Source organism: Bactrocera latifrons, unplaced genomic scaffold (assembly GCF_001853355.1).
Source record: "Bactrocera latifrons isolate USDA-ARS-PBARC rearing strain unplaced genomic scaffold, ASM185335v1 scaffold_228, whole genome shotgun sequence".
NCBI classification, from domain to species: domain Eukaryota; kingdom Metazoa; phylum Arthropoda; class Insecta; order Diptera; family Tephritidae; genus Bactrocera; species Bactrocera latifrons.
In genome coordinates, this window is record NW_017535830.1 from 16,534 (window position 1) to 40,289 (window position 23,756).

A 23,756-nucleotide genomic window follows, 5' to 3' on the forward strand; every position below is an offset into this window, starting at 1 on the left:
TAAGAATATACGTTATGCATGAAAACGAATTGCTTCGTACATATGTATGTGTCTGTATGTGCAATTATGATATGTGTTGCTTGCGACATTGAAATGCTATGAGCAATATTTCCAACTACACACTCAAAATTTTTGAAATCGAAATATTTTTCGAAATGTTTTTAAAAACAGCTTTTTCGAAATTTTTACCGAAAACAATATTTTATGAATATTTTTCGAAAATTTTTCAAAAATAATATTTTTCGAAATTTTTCAAAGGCAATATTCTATGAAATGGTTTCAAAAACAGTATTTTTCTAAAATTTTTTAAAAACAATATTTTCGAATTTTTTTCGAAGGCAATATTTGTCAATATTTTTTGTTAAAATTTTTTCGAAATTATTTCAAAAACAGTATTTTTCGAAAATTAAAAAAAAATATTTTTCGAATTTTTTTTCAAAAACAGTATTTTTCTAAATAAAAGAATATTTTTCGAAAATGTTTCAAAAACAGTACTTTTTGAATAATGTAGTACGTAGTATATGGAAATATTGATACTACCGAATTTAATTCAACACACTAATAACGGAGGTCTGCACTCCGCTTATTGTTGCTTGACAAACCTGCTTTTCCATATGACTCGTGGTTGAGTTTTTGCGCGAATGCGGTTGACTCGGCGCCAGCGTATGCGTGTCTGTGCTGTCTTTTGGCGCTGTCGTGTTTGAAGCTGGCACATCGGCTATCGCCGGTGTTGGCTTGAATTTACGTTGTAATTTTTCACAGTCTCGTAATGTGTTTATAAGTAATCTAAATAATTCCCAGTGGCCAAAATTGAGACCGAGCACCTGTTACAAAAAAGTTAGAAAACAAATTTTGATTAAAATTGAAAAATTTATTAAAATTGAAACATTTTGATTGGTGTGTATGATATTACCCCTTTCAAATCATTAGTATCGCAGTATTTCAGTACGCGTCCGTTTATGGCATTTTCCTTGAGAATTGGTGACAATTTCGGCAAAGCGGGACGCAAGTCATCGACGCGTTCCAGCAAGCTGATGACACCTTCCACTGTTAAGTCGGATAGTTTTGTCTGCAGTACGTCATCCTATAAATATTTATAACAAATAATTCACATATCAACACTTGCCATAAAATTTTGCACTTACACCAAACGAATCACTCGGCGAGCCGATTAGCGGCGTCATAGCCGGCTCCGAATTTATACTGGCATTTCGATGTCTCAACTCATAGTCGTTGTGGAATAATTGATATGGCGGATAAGCAGCGGGCGAAGGCACATACGTCGGTGTGGGTGGGGGTATGCGTACGGCAGGATTAATGCTCGGCTTATTTTGTAGCATTAGCGTACCTTCATCTTCGATCGATTGTTGGTCCTCTGCAACAAAAATAAGTAAGAAATTACATATTTTTTTTGTTTTTAATTATTATAAGAATTTTGCACGAACCTTTCAAAACTTTTCTCAAATATGGATCGAGATTGATAGTAAAGGGCAGAAATATGCGCAAATCCGCCACTAACAAATCCGATTTGTGCAACTGCAAGAATGCATCCAATTTGCGTTCATCGCGATCGAGCTCGAGCAGCGGTGCTGCCTCGCGTAGGCAAGCGATTTTTGGGCGTACTCTATAAAAAAAAAATTTAATTAAGTTATGTTGAAAACATTTAAGAGAGATATTCCAGGGCATGGAAATCAAATATATTAAGTAATAAAATTTATATAAAGCACCAATATTTTTAATTCGTCCCTTCACGATGATCCTTCTTACTTACTTTATAAAGCAAAGTTCTTTTGATAGAAACTCTTTTGAATTTGTTAAAAAAAAAAAATCATATACAAATATGGAATATATTCCTGAAGTAATTTGGAATATGATAGCACAATCATTAGTCAAGTAAAAATCCGGGTCCTTTCCAGTTTCGTAAACCCGAATCTCGTCGTTGCGGAAAATTTATTTGTTCTTAGCGACCTCTGCTGAAATTTCTAGAAGAATATTTTTCCAAAACATTTTAACTCTTTGACGTAACTACTACCAGCATTTTTGTGTGTATTTGGTGGCTGTGGAATTCTGATACATGAGTATGATGAGGTGACACTCATCAGAAATGGCAGACAGGCTAATGTCGCAACCGCTACCGTTCCGTTAAAGCCCTAACAGGCCTCAGGGTAGGCGGTTAAGAGGCTTAGATTGCATGATAAAGAAACATCCCTTGGTAAAATACTCCGAACAGGGGCTACGCCAACCATTAGCGAAATCGCTAAAAACCCTCGCTCAATAGAGTTTAGCGTATTCGACCGCAGAAGGGAGGATGGTGCCATCTTCCACGACAAATAAATGAGAGTAGTGGCAGCTATCTCCTCAGTCTTCCTAGGTAATCAGAGGATACCCTGGGTCACCCACAAAATGTGAGAGTGCCGGATGGCATCATGGGCTTCATAAGCCCATTAGATGTGCCAATGAACGATCGGCTTTAATATATAAGGAGGCATATTGGAGSCTGTGGATAACATGGACCTTCCACTTCGTCCTAGGGCTTGCGTCTAGCTACCAGCCGCGAGTGAGATTGAGAAAATCCTCAGATGCTGTAACTACTCACGCATAACTGGAGGGTAATAAGGCCGTAGAGAACCGAGGAACCATAACGATATAAATTGATTTGCTTTTTTATTTAACCCTTAAAGGTGTCTTTGGATGAATTTTTGGTAACTTTTCTGAGGATTGGTCTTAAGAGTGCGATTTAACGTATCCGCTTGAAATACTAAATTACTTTAAAAGTCACTATTACAACTAACCAGTTTCGTAAAAATATTTTTGATTTCGGAGAAAATTTGCTTCGAAGAATGCTTATTATATTTTTAGCTTATATACGCTAGAACCAGATTTCATTAAGAACTATTTTAGTCGAAGTCCTAAAATATATATCTTAAGGGGATCAAGTTAGCCAGAGCGGCTGAAAATTTAAGAATTAAAAAAAGTTATATGGAAATATATTCAGTATCGAAATCTATTTTTTATAACATTTAATTCAGCTTTTTACCGAAAAATCTAAATTTCAAAACTCCGCAAAGAATTTTAAAACGAGATAGCAAACTGGTATTCCTGCTATAGTTACTGCTATCGAACGATAAATAAATATTTGAGGTAGCGAAGCCGAAATAAAAAATATTTATTTTGTAGCATAGTGTAATACGCACTTTTCATAGACTGATTGCAGCGACACATTATCGTCGTATGAATCCATAAAGTTGTCGTGCTGCAGCACGATCATGCTGGCGCGCAACGGCCACTGCTCCGTTAAATTGATCCAAGAACTTAAACGATACCAACTAAAGTCTATTTGGAATGCTTTCAGTAGACGCACTAAAAAGAAAAACGAAATAAATATTAATAAACTCTTAAACAAACGCGCATGATATGCTTCAAACAAACCTGTTATGTAGATGACATTCATGAGACGCCGCATGCTGCGCGGATTCACATCACTGAAGTAGTCATCGGTTAACATGATGCGCGACAGATCGAGCACGCCCTGCGGATTCTGACCCAAGCGATGCAAATTCGAGCCAATCGAACTGGCCACCGACTCGGAGAGACGCATCTTCTTGCCGCTGCGCCCGGGATTATGCGAGGTGCGCAATTTTTCTTGACTGGACATTATTTCCGATGCATTGGACAAGCGACGCGCGGACACCGAATGTCCCAGTGTCGGACCATCTTCGTTGGGGAATTCACTGTAGTTGCGTTTGAAGAGCATAGCGGTCATTTGAGCGCGTTGCACCTTACGCAAACCAGAATTCTGCAAGTACACCGGCAAGTGCACCAGATTGCGCAAGAAATCGTGGCCACCAATGCCGCCTTCGGTAAAGAGACGTCTGCTATTAGCTTCTGCTGCCTTGGCAATCACATGCGGATCGACGGCGATGAGCAGAACAAATGGACGATTCGGCGAGGAGAGCAGCGTTTGTATGGCGTTCAGTACGCAAAGTATGCGCTCCGTATCACAGGAGTCCAATGCGTCTACCACGCCCACAAGACGACTTTGCTGATTCGTAAAAGCATCCAGGCACTGTGGGTAGATCAAGAAAATGTATTGCAAGTTTCTACTTGGAAATCACGCCTACTTACCTTCACCATATCGGTCATGAGCGCCACCTCGGCGCCCATTGCAGTCAGTGGGGCGCCCTCATTAAGACGCACCGAACGACGCAAATGGCGCCCTTGTGAAATGAAGAGCGAACCGAATGCCTTCGCCAATCCGTGTAAATTCGTGCAGATAATAGTCACTAATATCGCGCAAATTACATAAATCGAAACGAGTATACTTTCCTTTTCCTCAGGCGAAGCGTACGTGAAGTACGCCACCACGAGCGAGATACCCGTAATGAGCGTTAATAGACATAACTCGAAAATGATCACAAGCGGCATGCAACACATGCGACGCCAGCGCCAACCGGATGTCACCTTCAACGCTTTGGGACGAAACGCGCGATACAAGCGTGTCGACAGCCAACCATAGTGCGATTCGATGGCTTCATAGAGCGCTGCCAACATATGTGTAACTGCGCTCTCGCCCGTAGGCGACGCGCTGCTCGCCTCAGCAAAGTGAAAACGCACCGGCTTCGCTTGTGCGTCCGCTTGGGTGCCGGGCGGATGACAGAATGCCACTTGTAATATGAGACGTAAACGACCGAAGCGCTTCATAATGCCATGTTGCACCGAATAGGCCCAGTAGACGTCCATATGGTTGTTGGCATAATTAATACTGGCAAGCAGGAGGTATGTAAACACTAAATAAAGCACTGCCGCTATACCGCCCCACATGGCAGACCACGAAGATAGGCCGACTACGGTGCCTAGCACTAGCGCAATATGCAGATTTACCAGGAACATCAAGCCACTCGTATTGATGGGCGGTTCGGCCCACTGCCGCGCGAAATTATTCATCTCATCGCGCAGTTTGTTAAGCAAAAAGCTTTTACCGCTACCCCATTTGGCGTACAAACCGACTGTGATGGGTGTGGTTAGCGTGGGTTCACTCAGCACATCAGCCAAAGCGGACGAGTACAATTCATAGCCGAGCATGCCTTCCGAGTCTTCATTCGTATTGAGACGACGCGCGCCAAACACTTGTCCCAGTATGGTTTTTTGATGTATGGTATCGATATTGTATGGCGTCTCACCGGCCTTATTGGCTCTGTACAAGAGCTGGCTATTCTTGGGGTTGCGCAGTAATGCCTCCACAATCGCCTTGGAACGCGCGCGCATAGCAATGTGCAAGCAGGTGTCACCGCGCTTATCGCTAGCCGTCACTTTTGCCTTGCGATCCAACAGCATTTGCACCATTTCCAGGTTACGATTGCGCACGGCGCGCAGCAGCGCGGTATCACCGTCTTTAGTCGCTGCCTCAAGATCGGGATTGGTGGACAATAGTATCTTCACGATATGCGTGTGACCCTTCTCCACCGCGGTGTATATAGCGGTTTTCCGATCCTTGCCTTGTATATCAACATCAGCATGCTTCTTAAGCAACGCTTCAACAACGCCACGATGACCACCTTTGACGGCATGTATGAGAGGCGTGTCGCCGGCACGATCTTGTATGTTGATGTAGGCGCCAGCGGCGATGAGAGCCGCGCATATTTCCTACGGGAGAAATAAGGAATCAACGAATTATTTTTAAAACATATACTACATTGACGGCGCGTTGTACCCACCTGGAAGCCCTCACGGCTCGCAATCGCCAACGCGGTCATGCCATCCTTATCCAACGCATTAACATTGGGTCTCTTCTCCAGCAGCGAGGTAACACAGTCCGTATGTCCGCCCGAAGTGGCTACCAGCAATGGTGTCCACGAATACATGCCCGCTGTGTCGACATTAGCACCGGCCTTTAGTAGCGTATCGACGATCTCAGCATTGCCTTTGCGGCATGCCCACACCAACGCTGTTGTGCCATACTTGTCGCCGACATTCACCTTAGCACCGCGTTGCACCAACAATTCCACAATATCTCTGAAGCCACGTCCAGCTGCCCACAGCAGCGGGCCCAAATGATAATTGCCATGTACATTCACGTCTGCGCCTTTCTCGAGCAGAAAACGCACCAGATCGGTGTGGCCACGGTAAGCGGCCCACATTAATGCCGTCCAACCGCCCTGTTGAAGAGAGAGAGAGAAGAGCGAAAAGTATTAGAGGGAGGCATTCGGCAAGACATAATATGCAGAAATATTTACCATATCACGATGCTCAATATCGGCGCCGTGATCGATGAGCACTTGTACGATATCGAAGTGACCATTTTTGGCCGCGCATATGAGTGCCGTCCAGTTGTCATTGTCCTCCGCTTGGACATCTGCGCCGCGTGCCAAGAATTCGCGCACAAAAACAGTTAAGCCACGTCCAGCAACAACCATAAGTCCAGTGGTGCCATTCTATTATAAAAAAGTGACAAATATGAATAAACATATTGAGGCAATAAAGCTTTTATGAAAAAGCTGTCATTGGATGTAAACTTCAAGGAAACCCCGGGTGAAATTGTGAAATGGAAAATAATATTACTCACCTCATCACGATCATCGACGGATAAATGCCGACTATCTAAGATAGCGCGCAAACCGGATAGGTCATTATTTTCCACATATTGTAGGAGCGCTCGATGTGCTAGTGAACCCATAGAATCTCCGTAGCGATTGAGATGCTAAATATAAAAGAGATAAAAAAAAACATTAGAAAAATATTGCAGCGCTTATTGAACAATATTAATAGATTTTGTTAGTTAGGGAGAGTATCATGCCAAAATATTATATGAAATAATGTAGACACCAAAAAAAAAAAAAAAAAAAAAAAAAAAAAAAAAAAAAAAAAAAAAAAAAAAAAAAAAAAAAAAAAAAAAAAAAAAAAAAAAAAAAAAACATATATATCGAAAGGCAAAAATTCATCTCAACGTGCAATGCACATTGAAGTTTTATGCATAACAAAATTTTTTATATTTTCCACACAAAAAAAAAAAGCTTTCACATTCACTTCGGGAGCTAAAGCCCACTTGAGCTTCAGGTTAATCCAAAACACACTGAAGTCACAAAAATGTCTTATAATATTTCCCAACAAAAGCAGCTTCCACATTCACTTCGGGAGCTAAAGCTCAAATAAGCTTTAGGTTCATCCAAAACCAATGCAGCTTTAACATTCGCTTCTAGGTTTGTAGATCATAGCAGTAGCAGTTAATGCAAATCAACTTTCACAAATGACAATGGGAGCTTTTACATTTAAGAAGCTTTTTAATTAACTTAAGCAACAAAAGGCTTGCACAACATTGGACCAAACATACTTCTTCATATATTCGTTTTTATCGTTATTAGTTAAAAGTTACTCAAGCTTTAGCCAATAGTACTACGGTTTCATTTTCACCCTTATTATGTAAAATACCTATTTCATACAAGGAGAGAATGTGAAAACATTCATATCAAAGTTTGGTTTAGACAATTTAGACAAGAAAAATGCAAAACTACACACATACGAGTATATATGACAAATAAGTATTAAGTTTTGGTGGAGGAGTTTAAAACCATTTAAGACGTATGTATATAAAAATCGCTTACAATGTTGTAACGCAGAAAAGCTCATTTGAAAAAAAGTACAAAAACAAAATGTTTAACTAGATGCATTCGTCAGGGCAGGCAATTAGTTGAACAGTTATTGTGAACATTTTATGGACAGACAAGTTTCCATAAAAAGCTTTAAACTTATGCTAGTAGTATTTAAAAGCTTCATAGCCGTAAGCTTAAACTAAATTAGTTAAAATTGGAGATTTACATTCATATGTTCAATAGGTAAATGAGTTCTATACGAAAGGATGAAGAATACCTCGGAAATGGATCAACTAGAATTAGTTTTTAAAGAGCTTTCACTTTTTTTAACGATGTTTGTAGAGGGGCTTATACTTTCATAGTTTTGATCTCATTTTATTTCTTACCAATAATTTGCGTAAATAAATTAAGCATGTGAAGTATGAAAGCTTTATGTATACAAGTAGAAATACACAAATTTAGTATGAGCCAGAATAATCTGCAATCTGCTATTTTAGTTTTCAGAACTTACAAATTAATCAGAAGTAAACATCTCTAGGCTGTTTGCTTTTATTTTCTTTTTATTTATTGGATTTGCTTATTTTAAAGTCTAACAATAAGTTATAAAATCTTAAATCTTTAAAAACTAGACAAGCTCATGCAAGTGATTGAGCTGTTTTGGTGATACGTTGCTCTTTTTCGGAGTGTTTGATCGCCGGATTTTCGCACTTTAAATATACTTACTATATTTCATTCTGCAGTCCTCTACTTCTTTCTCTACTATAGGAATACCAAGATCTTTATGGAAGTTTTTGCCTAACTTATAAAAATTCGATTAAATAATATAATGGGGCATACAGAACATAGATTATCACAAAAAAATATAGTCAGCTGTATAGAGCGTATAAACCTGTCTACCTTCCAAGCTTTGGAACACTAACCATCCCTCAAAGTCAGCTCTTTGTCTGGCGCGAGTCCGCGAGGAGCCTCTAATGCTTCAGCAGACAATTCCAGGAAAGTTAACAACTACGTGGACAGGCAATCAAGACTTTAAATACGTTTCGCATATCGGCCAGAAGTGTCTTGCAAAGTAAGTCAGCAGTGGAGACTATTGCCAGAAGAAAGCGACTTCATTTTTATTGGGTGCCAGGTCACACAGGCATCGATGGCAATCAGATAGTGGACGAATTTGGCAAAACTGCAAAAGTGATGCATAAAACGGTAGATCGCATATATACAAAATTTCTACTGACACTCGATCGAAGGGACTGTAGGAGAATGATAGCAGTACTCGTTGGTTACAGTCTGTTATATGGTACAGAGGCACGGACCATAACAATACCTGAGGAGTCGACGTTACGAGTTTTCGAAAAAACGGTTCTGCGGAAAATTTATGGAGCTTTTTGCTAAGGCCACGGCGAATATCACACTCGTTGGAACGAAGAGAGATATACGAGATATACGGCGACATTGACCTAGTTCAGCGAATTAAGAGACAGCGGCTGCGCTGGCTAAGTCATGTCCTCCGAATGTGTGAAAACATTCTCGCTCTGAAAGTATTCGACGCAGTATCGGCCAGGGGAAGCAGGGGAAGAAGAAGACTTCCACTTCGTTGGAAAGAGCAGGTGGAGAAGGACCGGGCTACACTTGGAATCTCCAATTGGCGCCGAACAGCTAAAAGGAAGAACGACTGGCGCGCTGTTATTAACTGGACTATAAGCCGTAAGCGCTTTCTAAGCCAGTAAAGAAGAAGAAGAAACGTCGAACTAAAGAGTTATTAAATTAAAGTGTGTTTAGAGTGTGTTACAAAAACAAACCAAGCAATATGCAACATAGCTCATAACAAAATATTAAACCACTTAAATATAACAATAATAACGATTTGTTAAAACATGATTTTACAACTTTCCTCATCGATTTTAGCAGCTCAATTGCTTGATTAACAATTAAGTAATGTTGAATAATTTATTTTGATGCTTCAACTATTTCGAGTGATAAGTGAAAAGTCACAAGTGCTACAAAAACTCTTTAAAAGTTGTGATAAAAAGCACTTGCCTGTGGAAGTGAAAATGCCTGAGTGAGCAATGTAAATATAAATGCAATAACAACAAAAAATAGAACAACAAATTCAAGTTAAAGATAGGGAATAAAGTAAATATTTATCGTTATATTAAGTGGTCTTAATGGACTGCTTACTGTGTCTAAGTAGTGGCTTATTAAATGTAAGATATTATAGATATGTGTACCGAGGGAGTTACGAGGGTTTGAGTTGTGATCAAATGTGATAAAATGTTAGAGCTGATGACATTGACATTGATCGATTAGCATGTGACACTTAAAGGGCGCAAATAGACAGGTTTGTGCATACATATGTGCTTATGTTAAAATATAGTATGATAGTAAATATTTGGCCTAAAATATTGACATTGACAGGTGTTAATGTCCACGACAGCCTTCTTCTGTGTTGTATACGCTGTTGTTCTTGTATTTGACTATTTTATTATGATGACACAATTTTATTAAATGTGTCAAATGTGCATTGAGGCAAATATACAGATATATTTATATATCAGAGAAAGTTAAGAATAAATAGGTCGATCAATGGCGCAAGTTTTGGATAGAAAGAACAAATATACACGTGCTTACTAATAATTTTTTAAATTTCCGCGCATAAATTTTAAATACAACTCTGCTATTTTGTTTCTGCATATAAAGTTTCGCTTTATGTTACTTATGTTTAATTATTATTGCCTACTTTATTAATTTTTTTTAGTTTTTAAAAATTTTAACATTTTTACTCATGCAATTTTATATGAAACAAGCTAAAGCCATAACTTAGCCAGCAATGAGGCTGTAATACCCTTCACATGTGTATTTCATATAGCTTAATAAGGTATAAAAAGCTCTGCATCTTGATTTCGAAAGCCAATTTGAATACCTGATATATGCTAATGTGGTGCGATCCCAAAAATATGTTCAAAGATTATAGCGGTGACAGGGCAATATAAATCTATGCCAAATTTCGTGGCAATATCTTGCTAAATAAGAAAAAATATTTCATTTTGTTCGATCAGTTTGTATGGACGCTGTTTCCGATAGTGACCTGGTAACGGCGAATCCGAAAATGAGCAGCTTTTGGCTAGAAAATTGTGTATGCAAAATTTCACATTAATATCTCATAAACTGTGGTACTAGTTCACGTATATACAGCCAAAAATACAGGACTTATCTTATCTCGCGCCAATCAGGTGTTTCTTTTTAGGTGTTACACATTTTGTCTCCGATTTAAAATACCCTGTTTGGGGTATACAAATATTATATTATATTCGCCCAACGTTTCCTCTTACTTTAATATTGATTCTCCTTTTTCATGCCTTAAACATTTTTCTACCCGTACAGTTTTTCCTGCCACCTATAATCGCTGGGGGCTTAGTAAGGATTATAAGGATAGTGTCTATAATGCCTGAGTTGTTTCAACAAAAGTTGTTGTTGTTATAGCAACCGCATAAATTATTCATGTATAACATATATGTCTTAATGGGCGATTAAACCTTTTCCAGAAAATTATTCGAGGTATTTTTTTTTTATTTGATAGGTGCCTGTTGAGTTTATGTGAAAAATGGAAAGTTCCTACAAGTTTTAAAAACGTCTTCGAAAGGCTGAGAGAAATTATGGCAAGATATTGATTCGCAGAAATACATTCGGAAGTTTCTTGCTACCTCTGAGGACCTATGATGCAAATATTTTTAATCTGATGTAAACCTAGGTTCATAAAACTAACATAAACTTGACCCGCTTGGTAGTTAGTATTTTTTTTCAGTCATTGGTTATGAATAACTTCCCTTGTGACACCTCGTGAGTTATCTTCACGTTTCGGGTCTTTTAGAAAATCGTAAACTATAGTTATGCCTCGGCAAGATAGCACCTAAGTAATCAAGGTCTGGAGGACGGAGTCATATGTAGTTCCCGCAAGTGAGGAAAGTTCTCTGTCGCCATTCACTTGCGAGTGGCCAGAAACGATTCTTTTACATATTCCGGTCTTAGACCAAGTATCCTCTGGGTAGTCAAAGAACATCCATTTGAAGGCGAGATAAAATGAGAAGGCGAAACATCCCTTCCACAGGGTTCTGCGGCAGATTTATGGTCCTTCACGCATTGACAATGGCGAGTATCGCAGTCGATGGAACGATGGGCTATATTTGACACAGTTGATCTAATTAATAAATAGCGACTACTTTGGCTAGGTCATGTAGTGTGAATGAAACACTCCAAATTTGAGAGTATTCGACGCTATACCCGCCGGGAGAAACAGGGGAAGTGGAAGACCTCTAGTCCATTGGAAAAACCAGGTGGAGAAGGACCTGGCTACACTTGGACTATCCAATTGGCGCCAAAGGGCAAAAACGATGAACAGCCGTGCGCTATAGCAAACTAGACTATAACCTCATAAGCGGTGTGTACGCCAATAAAGCAGAGGAAGAAGTCTATTGAGCTTTAAAGAAACTTTGAGGCATTTTAAGAAACTATATAAAGTTCGTTATACCAAATCTCAAAATACTACAATTAATTCTGGTGAAGTAAATTGTTAGCGAAAAATTGTGAGAGACATAAGGTTACTAAGAAGCTTATACCAAGGAGCTAATGCTTTACGAATATGTTTTAAATTTAGTGCACATGCTACATTATATAGTAAACAAGCTATAGTAATTTTTAGTGCTTCCAGTCTGCTTCCAGACGCTCTAGAGCTTTTCCTAAGCAAAAGTATATAGTCTGTATATGAAGACAMTTTGTAAGCATTTTATATTTACTGTGCATTAAGCTAATAACAAATGACAGCTCTTAAATCACAAAGCGTTTAATGGATCAATTGCGAGGCAGTATTCTAAAATACACACTCTCCTTAAGCGACCAATCAACTTAATGAAATGCACTGCAATTTGAAAGTATTTTTGCTCACGCAAACCTACCCTCYTCACACGTGCSCAACTACATCCGATCTTTTAGTAATTTGTGTGTGGCATGAAATGCAAACCGGCATAAGAAGTGCAAATTTAGAATTGAATTCTTGTAAGAAATGTATAGTATTTCATTACACACAACACAAAAATGCGAGGCAACTGGAACTGTTAAAATTAACTGAATTTGCATTTAGTCGATCCTGATCAGCACACCTCTTCGAATAACTTAAGTTTATAAATTGTACGAGGGCAGTTCGTTAAGTCATTGACACTTTCAAACACATTTTGGTTGCTCTTAGTTTATTTTTAGTACTAAAAAGTAATAAAGATTTCTTCCAAATCATTAAAAAAGAGAACAGGTGAACGACCATCCTTTGGTCTACTTTCATTTACGCTCAAACAAAGCAATCCATTATTTCAATTGTTTTTGGGTCTCATTTCATTTTATATAATTTTCCAGCTTTTGYCTAACGAGTTACAGACTCAGAGTTTACCTTGCTTGATCATTAAAATGGCAGTCAAATCTATGAAATCGAAACGTGATGGATTTATGCTCAAGCAAGAATAAAAGAAATAATAATTGAATAATGATCTTTTTATATGTTTTTCAGATTCCTGATATAACAAAAATTGAATTTTTTGTCATTTTGCTTGGAAATAAAACCTAAGCAGTTATCAATAAACTTTTATTTTTTGTTTCCATTTGAAGAAAAATGCTACAGGGTCGCATCGAATGCTTATCCTGTCATATGGCGATCAAGCTCTATCAGCGGCAACATACAAAAGCTGGTTTCAATGGTTCAGAGATAATGATTTTGATGTGAGAAATGAAAAACGTGGAAGACCAACAAAAAAAGTTTAAAGACGCCGCACTGCAAGCAGTATTGGATGAAGATGATACTTTGAGTCAAAATGATAAAGATCCGAAAGTGTGGAAAGATTGTACCAAWTGAATTGAATGAAACCGAAATCATACTTGTAAAATTTTGCTTCAAAGRCACGAAAGAAAATCAGTTATTCAACAWATTGTCATTGGCGATGAAAAATGGGTTTATTTTAACAATCTTGAACGGAAAAACACCKGGTATATAAAAATATAAGATCAGCCTGTCGTTCGGTATTTACGATATAGTCTCTCAGTTTTGGGATACCAGCCTGCAAATTGGAGGCGTCTTTTCCAAGTAGCTGCTAATTCGTTGGAACCACCGATATCGAAAAAATATATATTACTCAGACCTCAGATTGATGTTGATGTTGACTGTTTTATTTGACAGAATATCTTCACGAAATTTAACATGGATTATATATTACATTATAATTCCAATAATTCCTCTTGATATTTTTAACAAAGCATGGGTTAAATCACAGAAAATTTAGAGGAAATTTTTTTCGCATCACTTCAACCCGTCARTTACACTGAAAAAAATTAATGTTCAGTTACAAAACAATAGCTCATAGTTTAACACTAAAAACAGGAAAATCAACCATCAAGGATTGGTTTGTTAAGTTTAGACATGGCGAAATGTTGACCGAGACCAAAAATAACGATGAGTTAAGGAATCGGAGCAGTGTTTAGGGATGTTGAAGCGTAAGAAACCCGAGTTTTTGCGTCGATATGTGACAATGGATAAAACATGACTCAATCATTTCACTCCGAAGTCCAATCAACAGTAATATGAGTGGACAGCATATGTTTAACCCGCTCCAAAGCGTCGGAAAAAACAAGAGTCGGCTAGCAAGCAAGATTATGGCGTCTGTATTTTTGGGATGCGCATGGATTCATTTTTATTGGCTAACTTGAAAATGGAAGTACCATCTAAAGCATGTATTACATGGCGTTATTAAACCGTTTCAAGGATGAAACGATCGCGTTTGTGAAAAAGGAAAATGCTGTTTCAAAAAGCCAATACGCCGTCACAAGTCAGTGAAAACGATCCATTAATTGGGCTTCAAATTGCTTCCGCATTCAACATATGCGACAGACAGATCTGGCACTGAGCGTCTTTTTTGCTATTCTCACATCTCAAAAGAATGCTCGCTGAGATGAAATTTTCGTCAAATAAAGAAGTGAGTGAACGCCGAAACGGATGCTTATTTTGAAGCAAAGGACAAATCGTACCACAAAAATGGTATCGAAAAGTTGGAGGGTGGCTATAATCAGTGTATCAATCTTGAAAGGAACTACTCGTGTATGGAATAAATAAAAACTAATATTGACAAAAACTTTCCCATTTACACGTTTCGGCTTTGAGTTCTCTGATTGAAGAAAAGTATTTTTTAAATAAGCTCGTCAATTTTTAAAGACGAATGTGAACCAGAATTAACTAAAAAAAAAAAAAAAACAACAATGTTCAACCATTAAAATTCAATTAATTAGACCATAAAATATCGCCTTTAGCCCCCTATAAATTTAAAATCCTAAAAAAAATTTGTTTGTTGATATTTTTTTCACTGGTGCAATAATTTTCATTTACGACAAATTTTATTTATTATAACGGTACTGCTCCGAGCAATAAATGAAAATGTCTTACAAAAATATAAAAAGCGCTTTTTTTTTAGCTCAATTACATATGTGGAAATGTCGCAAAAGTAAGATCTTCACTTAAATTACCATACAGTGCATGAGTGGCTGTGTGTCTCATTTATGCATGTTGTGCTGCTTTCATGTAAATTCACACACACACACAGCAAGATAAGTATGCATGTGTGTATGTAAACAGAATGCGGGGATTTTTCTTGAGTGTTGTGTATGTATTGGTGCAATTTTTAGAGTGCATGAAAAGCTAATGCCACAAAACAGTTAAATATTTTACTATTAACCGCCGCGACGGCAATCGCCAGCGTTAATTAATGATCGCTTGACGCAGAACGCACACGCAATGCTAGCGCGCCTGTGCAGGCAGCTGTCATTTAAACACTTATGCGCATGTGTGTGTTAGTTGTAAAATTACCATACTGGCAGTGAGCGGTTTTCAATGAATCCATCGTTTAATCAATGAAAATTATTACAAACAGCTCACGCTGCCTTTTGCGCATGGGTTTTTTCTTTCATTTTATTTTTCTAATAATTTTTATATATTTTGTTTTTATTATTATTGTTAGACGATAAGCATTTTCACTGTAAAATCAAGTCAACGCTTACGCGCTGTGGGAGATTTTAATTGCGGCTCATATTCTGTTTCTTGTTACATAAATTTCATAAAAGCAGGATTTTCGATTTTCAATTCATCGGAAATCGCTGCTGATATTTACAGCAGTGTGTGTGTGTGTTTGAATATTTTATGAGTGATTTACTTGCTTGCATTGACTTTGTGCTTTTCTGTGTAAACATTCAAATAGTCGCCGCCTGAGCATTTATAGACATATATACATATGTATATAGATATGTATATACAATGATCATTACATTCACACATGATAAATAATATTTTTTATTAATTTTATACCTCGGAACTTGTTATGCAGAGTATATTAGTTTTGTTACCTTAACGGTTGTTTATAATACTAATCGGGTACATATTGTTTACTTATTTGATGGCAAAAAAAAAAAATTCCAGATATTCCAGATCTGTGCATGCAAGCGACAATTTGAGGGAAAAATAAAGATGTCTTTAAGAAACTTTGTATACGTGTTTCTTCGCACTCTGAGAAGTTTGGTATTGCTGCTGGTTTGCAAAAATAGTATGGTAACTTTTATCTAAAAATGATTAAAACTAACTTTCTAAACCCGCAGATAGAAAGGATTTCCATACAAATATGGGAACTATATATATTAGTGGTCCGATATCGGCGGTTCTGCCAAAGAAGCAGTTTCTGAAATTTCATATCGTTATCTAAAATACTGCGCGACTAGTTCGCGCATATATAAACTGTCGCTAAACCGACTTAGGTCGCCATGTTGATAATTTATATATAAAGTATATATGTAAGGTCTCCAACGTTTCCATGAGATTTTACACGCTTCGTTGGAAAACTAACATACACTTTTCGAAATATCGGTCAATCTGGCGCTGAGAGCGCTTTCCTCACTTGCGTGAACTTCCACACATTGTCCATAACCGTGCCGTTAGTTCTGCTTATTCCAGGTTAGACAAAGAAGCGAAGCAGCGCAGTGAACGAGGGCAATACGAAATATCTCCTGTTATCAAAAAAACGGTTGTCGCATTCGTGACTTGGCTCCCACGTCACTGTTGATGGTGCATTAATACCAACAACAACGTCAGCCTCGAAATCCAACACGAAATAACTCCTGCTCACAGGTGCAACCTCGGACTCTCTATTGCTTATTAGAAGTTAAGTCCTCTCGACGACGAACACAGCGAAATTCTACAAGTCACAGAATATCCCGTCCTGCTATGTGGTGCAGAGGTATGGACAATGACAGCATCTATTTACTCGGCGTTACGAGTTTTCAAGAGAAAGGTTCTGCGGAAGATTTATGGTCGTTTGTTCAATGGCAACGCCGTCAATGAAACAACGAGCAATGCGAGATATACGTCGACATAACATAATAAATCGAAATATAGGAAAGCGGCTACGCTGGCCAGTTCTGAGAGTATTCGACGCAGTACCCGTCGGGGGAAGTAGAGGAAGACTTCCCCCTCGTTGGAAAGATCAGGTGAAGAATGACCTGACTACACTTGAAAGAAAGAGGAAGAACAACCTCGCGCGCTCTTCTCGGCTATAAATATAGAAATATTCTCTTGAGCAAACTTTAGCTTAATTCCGAAAATAACTAAAATCAACCCAAAGGCCTTCTTACACATAATTTGGAGATTTACAATATTTTAGTTCAATTTAAGCGTATAATCGGTCAATGTACATATATATGTAATGCAATTACAATTAGAAGTACCTTTCTTGTAATGGGTCCAGACCGTGGTCTACCTACCATATACAAAATATAAGGGATTACCGTACCCCCGGATGACTTTTTCCCCATATAGTACTATTTTAATTATGTTTGATTAGCATTACATATGTATATAAAAAAAAAACATTTATGAGTACATGAAAATATTAAAGAATAGTAGAATACCAAATATAAGCGACCGCTTTCGCACTTGGCTCTTCCTTACTTGTTTTTATTATTTAATTTTTATTGTTTTTGTAACTTTTTCGTCTAATTTATTCAATAAGCCATTTTCGTATGAGAAACGTGATTTGGCTTATTTGCCGATACTTTTAATTGACTAAAATATGCATTAATTTATTATTATTGACTCTTGAGCAGATGCTTCGATTAAGTCACGTGACAATACTTGCGCGAAAACATGTGTATCAGCGGGTTCAATGTGCAGGGTAAGCATTTCTAAACATTTCCAGTTATGGAAATAAACAAATATATAGATATATTATATTTGTCAATAATGCTAATTTCATGTCATTAGTCACTAAAGAAAATTATTTTAACGCTTGGCAGGTGTTATGACGGGGTTTTGTGTGTATACCGAAAAACTTTTAAAAATATTAACAAATTTCCCAGTGGCCTAATTATTTTTACACTGTGTGTAATTAGCAGTAGAAAGTTAGCGTCATTTTCGGTTTGTAAATGGGACTTTCCTGGCGAAATTGTGGTTTCCAAAATTGTGTGCTTCAAAAATTTTCCATAAAGCGCGTAAGTGATTCGGTGCAGATGTATTAATAATCCTATATTCATCTGCATATATATATTTATACATAAGTACGAAGGTGACATGATCATAAAGAAATTATTTACTGGCATTCTTATTGAAGAAGTTGCTGCTTTAAAAAAAAGTCTTCGTTTTTGTGCGAAATGCATGCAAATGGGGCATCTTTAAATATATAATTACAGTTAATTGTAATCAATTTTGACACAAACGAATTGCCGTAATACTTGCATACGAAATCAGGGTTGCATTGGCGTAAGTTCTGACTGAAAATTGGGGATTTTACATTAAAAAAAAAATCAGAAGAAAAAAAGAAACATTTTAAATTAAAAAAATACAAGCGAAAAAATAAATACTTTTAAAATAAAAAATGCAATATGTTAGAGACATACGAAGGTAACATTTCGGGAAAGAAAAAAAAATTGTGTAAAAGTTAAAAATAAGAAATCCAAAAATTTGGTTATTTGAATTTTTCACATACATTTTGAGGTTATGGGAAAAAATTCCAAATACAAAAGTTATAGACCCTTTCTTTACTTACAACATTGCTATATAAGTTTTTTTTTTAATAGGGCTGATAGTTTTGCAGGAACCACTCTAAACACTTAAAAATTCAAAATTCAGCCAAGCCCCTCCACGTCCTTTTCCCAACCTCGAATCACCCGTAAATTATTTTTTTGGTTTCAAAAATTATTACCGATATATTTAGGAAGCTTTTTTTATATTAGAAAAACAATAAAAAAAATGCGCATTTACTGCAATTTTAGACTGGATTGTGAATCCGCAACCCATAAAATGATTGGCTAATAAATTCATTTCGCTCGATAAGCTAATTTTCCGCTTTTTGTCAGCCCAAAATTGATCTAAGCCAATAAATAAGAAGAAAGTAGGTATTCGCAGTTCTAAATACATGTTCGTTGATTATCTTTTCTTTGACACATAGAGAACAAATGGTCAAAATATGATCCTAAACAACTCTAAGAACAGATGTAATACATTTATTTAAGAAATTAAGCTTTTTTGCTCAGTAAATTGGAATATGTATTGTATGATCTTGATTTGGGTCACATCTTCCATTCGCAAAAGCATTGGTACTGCCCTATTTCGCTCTGTACTGCTTTCTTCATCTTCGATTACTTTTTTTTAAAGTTTCAGTGCAAACCACTATTCACTTTTTTAGCGAAGGGAGACAGAAATCGGGGAAAATGTGGAAGCTAATTAAACTTTACAAACTCGGATGATACTGGACACGAATTTAGTTGCGATCTGTGAGAAAAGTAAATTTTGATTTCGTTCTTTGAGCCACACAAATGTCTATGTCTTTTTCCTTCTGGAAAATCTTTTCTCATAAAATGCATCAGCCGTTTGGAGGTGGCTTAAATTCGTAAAACACTCAATACAAAAGGGAAATTTTGTTAAAGATGATGCACCTATATACCAAATGCCGACTTAGGCAAATAAATGCGTAAATTACTTTAAAATTCCTTATGATAAAAGGTATTGTTTATCAATTGAATTAAATAAAAAAAATTGCGAAAAAAGCATAAAGGAATGGCCTTCTGAAAACAGCCACAACAGTTCTAAAATTCAATTAGGAGATAAATGAATTGTTTAATTACCAAAGAAGCCAACGTATATTTTAATTTAATTTACTGGTGATAAGAAGATAATATTCTTGTTTAATAAATACTAAAAGAAACGGACTATATCTATTATTTGTCTTGCCAGTCTTGTCTGTAATAGGTGCTATAATACTTATCTTGAACTGATATTATTGACTTTCAATGACTTTCCTTCTAATAAAAAGAGTTTGGTAATTCAATCGACAAATATCACCAGTACTGAGTTTGATATGTGCTCAACTAACTGGTAGTAGGAAAAGCTATAATATTTGACCGGAGACTGAAATCTGGTACCACGGGGAGCAGTTAACCCTTGAAGTTCGCTCATATTTGCTCATTGGGTTTGGCCCTTTGGAGGATTCGTGGTTTAAGCCTAAAGGCTGGTAGGATTGAAAAATTCAGTTCAAACTCGAACAAGGTGAAAAAGGTGTCTCTTGTCCCTGATCAATTGAATTGCATTATTTGGGGCGCTGATTAACGTATTGATTTTAAGCACGGTAAGGTAAAGGGCCCGTCAACCGTAGGTACTTACGGGAAAACACGACTGTTGTTTATATGAATCGGTACTTCTTACGAAAAAATAAAAAATACAAAACAAAAAAAAAAAGTGATAAATGAATAAAATACATTCTTCTTCTTCTTGATTGGCGTAGTCACCGCTTACGCGATTATAGCCGAGGAAACGGGGGGAATACAATACATTGCATAAAACAATTCAGAGGTTTTTTTTCGATTTTTTTGCTGATTTTTGTGTTACTATCTTGATTTTTAAGAGGTTTTTGGTTTTACATAAGTGATAATATTGTGTACTTAAAGGAAGTACTTAAGCCATAATATGTCATATGTTTGATTTTCATTTGTTTAATAATCAGCTCGGCCTCACGCAACAATAAAGATGTATGATAACAATAAGTATATTTCATTAAATTTCCGGATATGCATTTAAAAATTTACAAAAACAAACAAAAAATTAAAACATGTTTTTATTTTTAGTAAGCGCAGAATGAATTAAAATTGAAAACACAAAAAGGAAAGAGAACAAAAAGACGTAAAATGGTAAGAAGGAAAAAAAAATAAATAAATTGGGTAATAACGCTTATTTTAAAAACGAGATAAATCGAGTTTATGCTTTTTTTTTTAATTATATTAAAAATCTTTTATACAACCTTTGAATAAATTTTTCATAGAAAAAAATTTGTGAAAATGGTCGTTACACCCTAATATCATTAATAAATTGTTATTAAAAATGTTAGAATTTTTATAAATTTTTTTAGTTAACACTAAAAACTGAGATTTTTCAATTTTCAACTATATTTTCCACATAAAAAAAAACAAAATTTGTTAGAACGGTATATGTAAAAAAATAAAGATTTAAACAAGTAAGGAAGGGCTGGGTTCGGGTGTCACCGAACATTTTATACTCTCGCATGATAAAGTGATAATCGAGATTTCAGACGTGGTTGTGAACCGATTTCACCCATATTTGGTACATGTCATCASGGTGTTAAGAAAATATTATATACCGAATTTCATTGAAATCGGTCGAGTACTTCCTGAGATATGGTKTTTGGTCCATAAGTGGGCGACGCCACGCTCATTTTAAATTTTTAAAAAAAGCCTGGGTGTAGCTTCCCTCTGCCATTTCTTCCATAAAATTTAGTGTTTCTGGCGTTTTTTGTTAGTCGGTTAACGTACTTTTAGTGATTTTCAACATAACCTTTGTATGGGAGGTGGGCGTGGTTATTATCCGTTTTCTTCCATTTTTGAACTGTATATGGAAATGCCTAAAAGAAACGACTCTATACAGTTTGGTTGGCATAGGTATAGTAGTTTTCGAGATATGTACGAAAGAGTTAGTAGGGGGCAGGGCCACGCCCACTTTTCCAAAAAAATTACGTCCAAATATGCCCCTCTCTAATGCGATCCTTTGTGCCAAATTTCATTTTAATATCTTTATTTACGGCTAATTATGACACTTTATAGGTTTTCGGTTTCCGCCATTTTGTGGGCGTGGCAGTGGGCCGATTTTGCCCATCTTCGAACCTAACCTTCTTATGGAGCCAAGAAATACGTGTACCAAGTTTCATCATGATATCTCAATTTTTACTCAAGTTACAGCTTGCACGGACGGACGGACAGACAGACATCCGGATTTCAACTCTACTCATCACACTGATCACTTTGGTATATATAACCCTATATCTGACTCTTTTAGTTTTAGGACTTACAAACAACCGCTATGTGAACAAAACTATAATACTCTCTTCAGCAACTTTGTTGCGAGAGTATAAAAATATGTTATCTATAACACAGAAATTTGCAGTATATTAAATTAATATTATACATTTTAGATTTTTTTCCACACAATTTGAAGTTAGAAAATAGATTTTTGTAAATAAAATTTTAATCAAAATATTCTTTTCAAAACTTTAAATTTTAGAAATTGGTATATGTATATTCAAAAAAATATTTATAATAAAAAAATAGAAATCTGTTAAAAAATATTAAATGTAATAAAATAATTTAGAATTTTGGCTTATTTGTTTAAACTGAGTTTGCCACTAAAAAATTTAATAAAAATATTTTTTTTTAAACACTGAAATGCAATTTAAGTTTGATAAATTAATATAGAAATTTATATTAATTATTTATACACTAGTTTTAATTGAAAAAAAAACCTAATTTGTTTAAAAAAATGTTATAAAATACGCTTGGATTTAATATTTAAGATATTTTAGAAAATTTTGTTTTTAATTCATTTTTTTTTTATTTAATATTTTAAAATGTTACCTCCACTAGTTCTCACTAAGCAGCAGCGCTGCAATTTATGTATATATAATTAAATTTTAACACACACACTCGCACACTCTGGCGTCACTGTTGTGAGAAAACACTGTTATCTGCGCTTGTAATTTACGTCTATTTGCGGCGCAGCAGAATAAATAAATAATAATAAATAAATTTCAAAATCTCAAGTTTCTGTACACTTTCCGCTGAAAATGTTGCCAGCAACAAACGCACGTAGTACAAACATACACATAAATATAGTATGAAAGCTTAAACTTCTACTACAGAATAGCTTATAAATGTAAATATACTAACATTTTTCGTTTTCTTACGAGTCGGCGAACGTAAATTATTCAGACTTAGACGCGATGCGCTCAAAATTAGCTCATCCAAACTCTTTGACAACTTCATGCTAAGTGTGGTGCCTGCAGCGCACCGCTTTTACAATAAATTAGTTTAAATTAAAAAATATGCAGCACACTTTTAAGTGCGTATGTATGTGTGTTTGGACACTATTAGATATTTGTAGACCAATCGAAAGTGTCAAATGAGTGACAAGCAAGAAGTGTCAAATGTCTTCAACTTTTCGTAGATTTTCAGGCGCGATAAGGGTGTGTAAATGATGAGCACTTTTTGGGTTTTCCACGAAAAAATATATTACAAACTATGCGCGTTGTTGTTGTTGTGTTGATAGTGAAATTATCTTAACAAAAAACACTTGAGTTGATGATGGCACATAAATTCGTTAATTTAGTGATAATGCATGAATATTAATATTCCTGTTTTTATTAGCACACTGCTGTTTGTTTGCATATATGGGTGTGTATGTGTATACATGTTTGCCAGCAATTGTAGAAGCATGCATTTTTTATAAACATTTTGAATATTCTATTTTTTATTTAGCTTTTAGAATAACATTTTTTTGTTTTTAATTTTTTTTTATATGCGATTTTTTTTTTCCTAAATTTCTTTTAATTTTTGTTTTTTTGTCGTATGTTTTTATAGCAATGCGAATTTGTCGTCACTCTGTTTAGTTAGCAATAATTTTTTTAGATGCTTGGCGCACAAATACAAACACACATAAATTACATATGTGTGTGTATTTTTCACGATAAAAACTATTGAAAATTAAATTCACGCTAACTTATTGTACGTGTGTATTTTATACGATTTTTAGAAATTTTTAATATAATT

At 36.0% G+C, this 23,756-nt stretch overlaps 1 protein-coding gene across 5 annotated transcripts in view; it reads right to left on the reverse strand.

Moving 5' to 3' along the window:
* Positions 1-23,756, reverse strand: part of LOC108968741 (kinase D-interacting substrate of 220 kDa) — an 85,659-nt gene that overhangs the window by 12,760 nt on the left and 49,143 nt on the right. For 4 of the 5 annotated variants that reach the window (XM_018932951.1, XM_018932948.1, XM_018932950.1 and 1 more), the window contains exons 2-11: positions 6,563-6,697; positions 6,234-6,431; positions 5,715-6,155; positions 4,126-5,643; positions 3,430-4,066; positions 3,195-3,360; positions 1,446-1,624; positions 1,146-1,375; positions 914-1,084; positions 603-824 (exon numbers count right to left, since the gene is read on the reverse strand). In XM_018932951.1, coding sequence (XP_018788496.1) covers positions 603-824; positions 914-1,084; positions 1,146-1,375; positions 1,446-1,624; positions 3,195-3,360; positions 3,430-4,066; positions 4,126-5,643; positions 5,715-6,155; positions 6,234-6,431; positions 6,563-6,673 — 3,873 coding nt within the window. In that variant the 5' untranslated portion in view covers positions 6,674-6,697. Of the gene's footprint in view, positions 1-602; positions 825-913; positions 1,085-1,145; positions 1,376-1,445; positions 1,625-3,194; positions 3,361-3,429; positions 4,067-4,125; positions 5,644-5,714; positions 6,156-6,233; positions 6,432-6,562; positions 6,698-22,877; positions 23,471-23,756 lie in introns of those variants that run through there. The other variant, XM_018932949.1, reaches the window with a different exon arrangement.